Source organism: Bufo gargarizans, chromosome 7 (assembly GCF_014858855.1).
Source record: "Bufo gargarizans isolate SCDJY-AF-19 chromosome 7, ASM1485885v1, whole genome shotgun sequence".
NCBI classification, from domain to species: domain Eukaryota; kingdom Metazoa; phylum Chordata; class Amphibia; order Anura; family Bufonidae; genus Bufo; species Bufo gargarizans.
Window position 1 is genome coordinate 199,161,846 of NC_058086.1, and position 12,568 is coordinate 199,174,413.

General features: G+C 42.1%; 1 protein-coding gene across 1 annotated transcript in view; it reads left to right on the forward strand.

The window, feature by feature from the left end:
* FOCAD (focadhesin) overlaps positions 1–12,568 on the forward strand; it is a 226,511-nt gene that overhangs the window by 109,575 nt on the left and 104,368 nt on the right. Inside the window, 3 exon segments of the mRNA XM_044300978.1 lie at positions 3,376–3,480; positions 3,590–3,691; positions 5,687–5,817. Coding sequence (XP_044156913.1) covers positions 3,376–3,480; positions 3,590–3,691; positions 5,687–5,817 — 338 coding nt within the window.

Here is a 12,568-nt window from a genome sequence, read left to right on the forward strand (position 1 = left end):
AGAGAATGTGAGAATATAGCACGCGTTCACGATATTAATTAGACAGATGACCCAGCCACTGAATATTTAGGAAGGCGATGGGATGTAAAATGCCCCTAGTTGCTTAGCAACGTGCTTCCCCATCTCCTGAGCGGTCCACTTGTGTCTGGAACTAATGACTCGTCCTGTGCACTTATCCAGCTGTTAGATAATTCGGGGCTTGCAAGTGTCTACCGTTTACCCTTTCTCTGCCATGCGACAGCCTGGTTGGCAGACAACTCTATGTTTTTTAGGCTGGGCTCATATCACATTTTTGTTATATGTTTAACGTATATAAAAAATTTATACGTTAAGTGGATGCCTCCGACAGATGCCATACAGTAGCATCTGTCACCACAGGGTTCCATTGTAAAGAAAGCTATTCATTAACGTATACTATTTTTGCTGGACTCGGCAGGATGGAAAAGCATAGTGTAGTATACTTTTGCATCCTTTTTTCCCCCACATGTATGTTAAACGTAGGGCAAAAACCTAACGTGGACCCAGCCTTACTTGTTAGTCTGTTAATAAACAGTGCGGTTTCCATGCTTGGAGCAGCATAGTTTTAAAAAGACCTTTTTTTTTTTTTAAAGATAAGATGGAAGAACTCCCAGATCTTGTGCCTATCAGTAGTGTTGAGCGAACTTGTGTTATAAGGGCTCTTTCACACCTGCGTTCTTTTCTTCCGGCATAGAGTTCCGTCGTCGGGGCTCTATGCCGGAAGAATCCTGATCAGGATTATCCCCATGCATTCTGAATGGAGAGAAATCCGTTCAGGATGTCTTCAGTTCCGGAACGGAACGTTTTTTGGCCAGAGAAAATACCGCAGCATGCTGCGCTTTTTGCTCCGGCCAAAAAAACTGAAGACTTGCCGCAAGGCCGGTTCCGGAATAAATGCCCATTGAAAGGCATTGATCCGGATCCGGCCTTAAGCTAAACATTGTTTCGGCGAATTGCCGGATCTGACGTTTAGCTTTTTCTCAATGGTTACCATGGCTGCTGGGACGCTAAAGTCCTGGCAGCCATGGTAAAGTGTAGCTGGGTGCAGCATACTTACCATCCGTGCGGCTCCCGGGGCGCTCCAGAGTGACGTCAGGGCGCCCCAGGCGCATGGATGACGTGATCGCATGGCACGTCATCCATGCGCATGGGCCGCTCTGACGTCATTCTGGAGCGCCCCGGGAGCCGCGCGGACTGTAAGTATACCGCTCCCCGCTCCTACTATGGCAACCAGGACTTTAATAGCGTCCTGGGTGCCATAGTAACACTGAAAGCATTTTGAAGACGGATCCGTCTTCAAATGCTTTCAGTACACTCGCGTTTTTCCGGATCCGGCGTGTAATTCCGGCAAGTGGAGTACACGCCGGATCCGGACACCGCAAGTGTGAAAGAGGCCTAAGTTCGGCGTCTATAGTTCGGGTTTGGGTTATCGAAGTATTCCATTATGGATTCCACTAGCACGGACCATAACGGAATTTAGAATCCATAACTTGATTCTTTGATAACCCGAACCTGAACGTTAGACTCCGAACTTAAAACACAAGTTCGCTCAACACTACCCATCAGACATAAATTATTTGCGTCTATTGTCTCCTACTTTACTTTTTGAGCTCCAGCTAGCTAATAGAAAACCGATATAGAGTATCACAGATGCCGTCTGTATTGAAGGGAGGCAAAAACATGAAAATGTTCAGCACTCATTCAAGAATGCAAAAGGTCTTTATTTCATCTCAGACAGAAAAAGATTAAAAACACAATTTCTTACGCGTTTCTGGTGAGAACACCCTTAGTCATAGTGTAGTATATAAAATAAATAACTTGTTTGAATGCATGAAGATACTAGGCATGCTGGGAACAAGTATATGAGATAAACTGGAATGGACTGCTAGATGAGATGCTAGAAATACTGCTATTAGAAGATTAATAGCAATAAAGACCTACTGAAACAATAATAAACGTGTGAAAGAGCTGTATATATAATAAATGAATAAAAATCTAAAAAAATAAAAGCTAAATCATTTTTGAAATTCATTCCATTTAGGTACAAGCTTTCCATGGTTAATATCCAGTAGGCCTCGCCATTGAGAAGTGACCTTCACCAATCTCCTTTGAGTTTGGGTCGAATAACCTTCTCAATTGCTTTCACTTGTAACATATGTGTTTCTCTCTGGGGGACATTCACAAAATTCAATGCTGCACCCGAAAAATGTTTATGTTCTGGAATTTTAATACTGTTCACATGTTCAGCTTTTCAGATTACGGATGGTGCATCCTATGTATTGTGTTCTGCTCTAAATGCAGCTGAAATAGATGCCACATCTGTAAATATGTCAAACATCTGTTTCCACTGCAAGCAATTCTAAACATACTTTGACCTCTTTTATGAATTGCAACACCCCACGTAATATATATGTAATTGAATGTAGTGAGGGCATTAGTACATTAGATAACAAGTGGCATTGCATCATGAAATGTGCCACAAAGTTAAAAACAGGTAGCAATCACCAGGCTTACAATTAAGCCACTTCAATACTGGCACTGGGTCATGTGTGGCGTTCATGTGCTGTCTATCCTGCTGATTTAAGGTAAATTTCACGAGACAAGCCATTGTAAGGGCACTTTCAGATGAGCATGTCCTGTGCAGAAATACTGATTTATAATGCTGTGTGTCTCTGCCTGACCTTACTTCTACAGAATTATACTGACAGCATTACATCACTAGGATTCTGTAGATCCAAGGTCAGGCAGAGATACACAGCATTATAAATCAGTATAATGCCGAGTGCTTCTGATGGGAAATCATGCTCATACACGGAGCGTGATTTCCACACAGGACGCGCTCACCTGAAAGAGGTCTAAAGGCTTCAGGACTTCTGCTTCATTTGGAGGCTATCTATTCTGTTTTGTCCAATCAGAGTGGACGACCTACGAGCAATGCATTAGACAGTGCCTACAGAGGACAGGGGTGGGCTCCACCTTTCTGTCCCTTTTGGCAGCCTATTAGCATATCTGGTGCTAAATAAGTGCAGGGGTCATAGTCTGACAATGTGTGGGGGGACTAGAAAAATAAACCTTTACGTGACTGGATTTGGGAGGAAGGCTGCAGGTATGTGGTTAAAGCGAGCACTGATTGAGCTTTGATAGTACTTGTGGTACTTTGGCTAATGTTTAGTTCTTTGTCTTAGATTTATGTATTAGTTCCTTGCACAGTAGATGGCTGGGAGAGTTGATGTGGGGAAATCTATAAAGGAGCAGCATCTTGAATAAAACTGCCTCTGCATTTTAAATTTGTTTTTAATCATGATTTTATTATTCACAACCAAAATAAGAATTGAAATTACATTTTCTGTTTTTTAGGTCCCCTACTTGGTTTCAGTGTTGATGTACAGACTTGGTCATACCCAGGATCCTGAACTGGCCCATGAAATTCTGTATACACTGCCTGCCTTGGGTACACATAAGGTGATTTTCCTTTCTGTTGTGTGGTCTTAAAAAAAAAAAAAAATGAAGCAAAGTGTAAGTAATGTTTAAGCACTAGCTGTTCTTTATAACGCTCTGCTTCTCAAAATAGGTGTGCGTGCCACAGATCTTGCGGGCTTTGCAGATGATAGGCAGTACATCAAAACTTCAACCCATCACGCTGCGTTTGATGACTTCCTTGTGGGAGAAACAGGTAGAGATATATATTGTTCTTCATCAACCAAGCAGAAATGTTCTATATACTCTGATTTCATTTGTCGTTTTAGTTAAATCAATGTAAAAATTACAGGATTATAATCCTTTTATTTTTATTTTTTATATATAGATAGTAACATGGATAAAAAAAATTAAAATTCACCAAATTCCCAAAAATATATATGTTAACATAAAAACTTGATTTGAACAATAGGTCATTTTCTGATGACACATTTCCTTTAATTCACTCATCCTTTTTTCCTCTCTGGCTGCTGTAAATGTCTGTCCAAACAAAGGAGAAAGTTAAAGGCTGTGGACACCTTCAGGGATTTTTTGATTTTTTTTTTTAATGATTGATTTGTACTAATTTTTTCAGAATCCTTTTATTTCTGGGATACAGGGGTTAAAAATCTGTCTGTTTGCAAGATGTCACTTTCTTTTTTCTTTTAATCCCATCATCTGATGACTTATGTCTAGCTCTTATTTCTGATCTCCTGACTTTATAGACACTCATTTTAGCTCAATTCTATGGCTTAAATCAGGGATGCCAATCTGCGGCCCTCCAGCTGTTGCAAAACTACAACTCTTAGCATGCCCGGATAGCCTACAGCAGGGCATGATGGAAGTTGTAGTTTTACAACAGCTGGAGGGCCGCAGGTTGAGCATCCCTGGCTTAAATAAATGTATATGAGGTCAGATCAGAAATAAGAGATGCACATTAGGCACCAGATGACGGGATTCAAAGAAAAGAGGAAGTGACAGATTATTAACCCCTGTAATTCAGCAAGGACAAAAAAAAAAAAGATCTTCAGGCCAAATTTAGTAAAACAATTATTGAAACCATGCCTCCGTAGGTGTATGTAGCCTTTAAAAAGCCAGGACAGGACATAGAATACATGGAATGACTTCAAACAATTATGTCCAAAAAAAACATAATTTGTTTTTTTGTGAAAGATTAAAACATAGAATACTCAGATATAGGCTTTTGATATGTGATTAAGAAATGTAATTGAAGTGTTCCTTTAAACCCTGGAAATCCTTATTCACTTTGTGTCTATGCAGCAGATTCAGAGCTCTTCATCATTAAAAATGGAGCTGTGACCACTATAAAGAAACATGTAGAAATGAACAAATAAAGATTGATGGCCCTAATAAAGACATGACATTAAAGAGAACCTGTCACAGTGAACATGTAGGGGACTCTGCATACATCTTGTTATAGAACAGAAGGAGCTGAACAGATTTATACTTAGTTTTATAGGAGAAGATTTAGTATAACCTGTAATTTATTCTTTTAAATTATCAGTTGGGCTACTTTCACATTAGCGTTTTTTGCGGATCTGTCATGGATCAGCAAAAACACTTCAGGTACAAAATTACAACCGCATGCATCCGTCATGAACGGATCCGGTCGTATTATGTCTTCTATAGCCATGACTGTTTTCTGTTGTATCAGAGAAAACGGATCCGTCCTTCTTGCCTTACATTGTGTGCCAGGACGGATCCGTTCGTCTCCGCTTCGTCAGGCGGACAGCAAAACTCTGCAGGCTGCATTTTGGTGTCCGCCTCCAAAGCAGGAATGGAGACTGAACAGCAAACTGCTGCATTCTGAGCGGATCCTTTTCCATTCAGAATGCATTAGGGCAAAACTGATCAGTTTTGGACCGCTTGTGAGAGCCCTGAACGGATCCCACAAATGGAAGCCAAAATGCCAGTGTGAAAGTAGCCTTAGAAGTATGTCAGTCACTGATAAGACGCTCACACGACTACTTAGCTCAGAATAAGTAGACAGATAAATAAATATAGGTTTTACTAAATCTTTTCCCACAGAACTTTAAATCGGTCTTCTAAGCAACTCCTGCTCTATAATATGATGCCTTCACTTTGCACCAGCTTTGTATCATGACAGGTTAAAAGGTGGACTGCCTTTGTCTTTAATACTTCCTTTCAGTAGCGGAACCTGTTATGTTTGTCTTACCGTTCTCCGTTGCAGGATCGAGTCTATCCAGAACTTCAGAAACTGATTGCCAAGGCTGATTCTCAAAGCTTATCAATTGGGAGGGAGACACAGTGGGAAAAAACTATTGCTAAAGCAGCAACTATCAGAGACATCTGCAAGCAAAGGTAACTTTAAAGGGTAGCCCTATTTTTAAACAATTTGCATTAATTTAAATAAAATTGCATAAATAAAAAACTTTGTGATACAGTTGTAACATGCTTTAACATGACACTTAACGGGGCTGTCCGAGATCATTAATAAACTCTGACAACCCTTTCAATGTCTTAATAATAAAAACACATTATATACTCACCTGTAATGCCATTCACAGTACAAGTCATAGTAGTCGGTGACTTGTACAGCGATGTGCTTGGTTTCGCCAATTCACTGCTGCAGCCAATTACTGTCCTCAGCTGTACCTGTGTGAAGTTGGCACCCCATGTTTTTAAATTTCAAAAAGAAATACACCATTCGTTTGTCCTGCGTTTGTGCCGCAAAAATGAACATTTGTGCCGGTTCGGTTCCTGAGATATTGCTCGTTAGATTTTTATGAAGCTCCGCCCACTTTCAACCCCATGTTCTTAAATGTCAAAAAGAAATACACCATTCGTTTGTGCTGGTTTGTGCCGCAAAAATGAATGTTTGCGCCGCTTTGGTTTCCGAGATATTGCGCACTTGATTTGCTGAAACCCCGCCCACTTTCCAGCCCATCTTTTTACATTTCAAAAAGAATTACACCATTCGTTTGTGCCGCAAAAATGAACGTTTGCGCCGCTTTGGTTTCCAAGATATTGCATGCTTTCCACCCCATGTTTTTAACCCTGACCCTAGACCCCCCAGGTGGGCTGCCACTTGCCCCCCTCCCAAAGGGGCGCAAGCATTTTATTTTTATTTTTTTCTAAGTATGCTGACTGTGGCCAGCACTCTTAGCGCCCGGCTACTGTTAGCGCATCGCACACCCCACCGCTGATCCAACTTCGGACGGTTGTTTAGCGAGTTTGAATTTGTATTTATTTTTTTTTCACTTTTTTTGGCCTTTTTTTTTTTTGTCTGTTAGGTTTAGGGTAAGTTCTCGAACACCCGTGCCCCCACACACACGCACACCAAATAAAGTTTATCACGCACACACTTATGGCCCGCTAGATGTTCTCGGCTGAGGAGGCATACGCCCAGCTTGCCTCCGAGTCCGAGAGCCCCAGTGAGGAGGAGGATGACCCCACTTTCCTTTTGTCAGACGCATCCTCCTCATCATCTAGCGATGATGATGAGCCCCCAAGGCGGTGAAGATGCCGCCAGGCGGAGCAAGGGGACCGTCATGCTAGGGACTCTGTGGCCCACACTAGTACTAGCCGCTCTGGGGCTCGTACTAGTTTTCCGGCCCACCAGTTAAGTCCATCGGAGCCCCCTACCGGTGAACTTGTCTGGTATACCCCAGAGCGTTTTGAGCCCATGATTCCTGATTTTGTAGGCCAACCAGGAATCCAGATTTCCACAGTGGCGTCACTGAATACGACTACTTTAGTCTTTTTTTTCAGTGACCACATTGTGAATCTGATGGTGGGGCAAACAAACCTGTACGCCCAACAGTTCATTGCTCAACACCCGGGCTTCTTTTTGTCTAGTTCCGGTGGCTGGACTCCGGTCAGTGCAGCCGAGATGAGGACGTTTTGGGGCCTTGTGCTGCACATGGGCCTAGTCAAGAAACCTATATATAGTCTGTACTGAGTGTGCCTTATTGTATTTAAATTAAGATTTAACTTTTAATTTATATCTATTAAAAAGATATTTGAGACTTTGTGGAATAAAGTAAATTCCTGCGCTTTATAGGGAGGGTAGCATAGGTGCTAGATAGTTAGTGTATTCCTACTGGAATGCCTGCAGGGGATGTGATACATAAAGGGAATGGGTCTGAATGGACCAGTAACTTTCCCTATATATTAACCCTACTTGGCCTGGTCTAATGAGTGGAGGGGCCTCACTGGCTGTAGTCGGGGCACTCGTCCTTAAAAGGACGACCCCCAGCCTCTGGAACCTCGGACCTACACTTTATGTCCCTATGCTCTTACCTCCCTGATGATGGGCATGCTCTGTGTCCTCCTCCTAGTCAAGAAACCTAGCGTCAGGCATTACTGGAGTAGGGGCATCCTCTACCAGACCGTACTCTACTGTATGGCCATGACACGCTCCTGGTTTGAAATGCCTGCATTATGCATATAATGCATCATGTCCCTCCCAAGGTGATCCTGTCTATGATCGCCTGTACAAAATCAGGCCGGTCATCGATCACTTTGGGGCAAAATTTGTGCAGGCCTATGTACCTGGAAGGGAGGTCGCAGTTGATGAGTCTTTCATTGCTTTCAAGGGGAGACTCATTTTGCGCTAGTATGTTCCCTCTAAGCGGAGGAGGTATGGCGTGAAGCTGTACAAACTTTGTGAGAGTACCTCAGGGTACACTTACAAGTTTTGTGTGTACGAGGGGCGAGATTTCCGTATTGAACCCCCAGAATGTCCCCCCACTCTGGGTGTTAGCGGGAAACTTGTGTGGGACCTTATGCACCCACTGCTTGATAAGGGTTACCAACTGTAGGTGGATAACTTTTATACTAGTATCCCCTTGTTTCAGTCCCTCGCCGCCAGATCCACGTCCGCTTGTGGGACCGTGCGGAAAAATCTACGCAGCCTCCCTACCCACCCCCCTCCAGGTACCTATCTTCAGGGGTGCGACCTGTGCCCTTACCAGTGGAAACCTGTTGCTGGTCAGATATAAGGACAAGAGGGATGTCCTTGTACTGACCACAATTCACTGTAACGGCATCACCCCTGTCCCTGTGCGAGGTACCGCGGCAACAGTCCTCAAGCCCGATTGCATCGTCGACTACAATCGGTATATGGGAGGAGTTGATCTCCCTGGAGTACTAAATTTATGTTCCCCTTCCCCAATTTAGCCACTGACAATCGGATAAAAAACTATGGTTTTCAGACTTGAGACACTAAGGGCTCTATCACACGGGCATTGTGTGAAAATGTGCGGGTGCGTTGCGGGAACACGCACTATTTTTCCGCGCAAGTGCAAAACATTGTAATGTGTTTTGCACTCGCGTGAGAAAAATCGCGCATGTTTGGTACCCAAACCCGAACTTCTTCACAGGAGTTCGGGCTTGGGATCGGTGTTCTGTAGATTGTATTATTTTCCCTTATAATAACATGGTTATAAGGGAAAATAATAGCATTCTGAATACATAAATAAATGTATAATTTTACTCGCCTTAATCCACTTGTTCGCGCAGCTTGCATCTCCTGTCTTCATCTTAGCTGTGTGCAGTAACAGGACCTGTGGTGACGTCACTCCGGTCATCACATAATCTTTTTTTTTTTTTTTTTTATCAAATAATCTTTTATTGATCGGGTATAATAAACTTTTTCTGACAGTACATTGTCTCTTCTATAATTATACAGAATGTAAAAAGATACATTATCAGAAGACTACATCAAATGACAAATCGATCTTAGCTGTATACAATATACGCAATCAAGAGCAAATACTGCAAATTGTAGACACAAAACATAGGCCTAACCCCCCCACACACACCCCTCCCTATTCCTCCCAACCTCCTCCCCCCCTCATCACATGATCTTTTACCATGGTGATGGATCATGTGATGGACCATGTGATGACCGGAGTGACGTCACCACAGGTCCTGTTACTGCACACAGCTAAGAAGAAGACAGAAGGAGATGCCGGCTGCGCGATCAAGTGGATTCAGGCGAGTTAAATTATCGTTATTTTTAACCCCTCCAGCGCTATTGTGCTATGCATTCTGTATGCAGAATGCTATTATTTTCCCTTATAACCTTGTTATAAGGGAAAATAATAATGATCGGGTCTCCATCCAGATCGTCTCCTAGCAACCGTGCGTGAAAATCACACCGCATCCGCACTTGCTTGCGGATGCTTGTGATTTTCACGCTGCCCCATTCATTTCTATGGGGCCTGCGTTGCGTGAAAAACTCAGAATATAGAGAATGCTGCGATTCTTACGCAACGCACAAGTGATGAGTGAAAATCACCACTCATGTGAACAGCCCCATAGAAATAAATGGGTCGGGATTCAGTGCGGTGCAATGCGTTCAACTCACGCTTCGCATCCGCGCGGAATACTCGCCCGTGTGAAAGGGACCTAAAACTAACAAAAAAATAATTCTAAATTTTTAGTAAAACTAAAATAAATAAAGAAAAGTAGACATATTAGGTATCGCCGCGTCAATAAGAATCTGCTCTATAAAAATACCCCATGACCCAACCCCTCAGATGAACACGGTCAAAAAATAAAATAAAATAAAAACTGTGCAAAAAAAGATTTTTTTTTGTGACCTTACATCACAAAAATTGTAATAGCAAGCGATCAAAAAGTTATATGCCCCCCAAAATAGTGCCAATGATACCATCCTCTCATCCCGCAATAAATGAGCCCCTACCTAAGATAATCGTCTAAGAATGAAAAAAAAATGACTCTTAGACTATGGAGATACTAAAAAGTTTTTTTTTTTGTTTATAAAAAGATAATATAGTATAAAACATAAATAAATAAAAAGTAGACATATTGGGTATCTCCTCATCCATAAGAATCTGCTCTATAAAAATACCCCGTGAACTAACCCCTCAGATGAACACGGTCAAAACAATAAAATTAAAAACTGTGCCAAAACAGCAATTTTTGAGCAAATTTTCAATTTTAATTTATTTTTTCCAGTAACAAAGCAAGGGTGAACAGCCAAACAAAATGCTATATTTATTGCCCCAATTCTGTAGTTTGCAGAAACACCCCATGTGTGGCCGTAAACTACTATACGGGCACACAGTAGGGCGCAGTGGGGAAAGTGCGACGTGTGGTTTTTGCTGGACTGGTTTATTTACACCATGTCCCATTTGAAGCCCCCTGATGCACCCCATTTTAGAAACTACGGGATAAGGTGGCAGTTTTGTTGGGACTATTTTTAGGGTACATATGATTTTTGGTTGCTCTATATTACATTTTTGTGAGGCAAGGTTACCAAAAATAGAAATTCTGAAATTTCATCTCCATTTGCCCTAAACTGTTGAGGAACACCTAAAGGGTTAATAAAGTTTGTAAAATCTGTTTTAAATACCTTGAGGGGTGTAGTTTCTTAGATGGGGTCGCTTTTATGGAGTTTCTACTCTAGGGGTGCATCAGAGGGGCTTCAAATGGGACATGGTGCCAAACAAAAAAGGCCATCAAAATCTGCCTTCCAGAAACCATACGGCGTTCCTTTCCTTTTGCGCCCTGCTGTTTAGTCATACAGCAGTTTACAACCACATATGGGGTGTTTCTGTAAACTGCAGAATCAGGGTAATAAATATTAAGTTTTGTTTGGCTGTTAACCCTTGCTTTGTTACTGGAAAAAAAAAAAAGGATTAAAATGGAAGATTTGCAAAAAAATTACTGTTTTGTACTTTTTTTTTTTTTTTTATCTGACCGTGTTCATCTGAGGGGTTAGTTCATGGGGTATTTTTATAGAGCAGATTCTTTCGGACGCGGCGATACCTAATATGTCTACTTTTTATTTATGTTTCACACTATATTATCTTTTTATAAACAAAAAAAAATAAACATTTTAGTATCTCCATAGTCCAAGAGTCATTTTTTTTATTTATTCTTAGCCGATTATCTTAGTTAGGGGCTCATATTTTGCGAGATGAGAGGATGGTATTATTGGCACTATTTTGGGGGGCATATGACTTTAAGATCGCTTGGTATTACAATTTTTGTGATGTAAGGTAACAAAAAAAATTTTTTTTTGCAAAGTTTTTATTTAATTTTTTGACCGTGTTCATCTGAGGGGTTAGGTCATGGGGTATTTTTATAAAGCAGATTATTACGGATGCGACCATACCTAATATGTCAACTTTTTTTTATTTATTTTAGTTTTACTAAATATTTTTGAACAAATTTATTTTTAGTTTTAGTGTCTCAAGTCTGAGAACCATAGTTTTTTATCCGATTGTCAGTGGCTAAATTGGAGAAGGGGAACATAAATTTAGTACTCCATAAAAGTGTGGTACTCCCCGAAGCAACCAATAATGTAGAGGCCCGGATGATCGGGGCACGTGTCACACTGAGTAGTGGTTTCCTTCCGTATCCCCTTCCTGTGACACACTCTGCACCTTTTTTGGGTCCGTCCCTTCTTTCCAGTATGGGGGACCACACCTGGAAAGTGTTGGCCAGGGACGATCCGGGTGCCTCCAATTCCCGAGGTATTCCGGCCTGCTCTTTCCCGGTCAGAAAAGATCAGGTCCTTGAGGACTGCCTCATAGAACTGAAGGAATGTCCCTGTGTTGCCAGCGCTCCGGGACAGCACAAAAGAGTTGTACAAGGCAACCTGCACCAAGCAGACCGCAACTTTTTTGTACCATGCCCGGGTTGTGCGCATGGCAATGTATGGCTTCAGGACTTGATCAGGGAGATCAACTCCTCTCATATACCGATTATAGTCGACAATGCAATCGGACTTGAGGACTGTTGCTGCGGTACCTCACACAGGGATGTGATGCCGTTACAGTGAGTTGTGGACAGTACAAGGGCATCCCTCTTGTCCTTATATCTGACCAGCAACAGGTTTCCACTGGTAAGGGCACTGGTCGCACCCCTGGGGATAGGTACCTGGAGGGGGTGGGTACTGAGGCTGCGTTGATTTTTCCTCACGGTCCCACAAGTGGACGTGGATCTGGCGGCGAGGGACTGGAACAAGGGGATACTAGTATAAAAGTTATCCACGTACAGGTGGTAACCCTTATCTAGCAGTGGGTGCATATGGTCCCACACAAGTTTTTTGCTAACACGCAGAGTGGAGGGACAT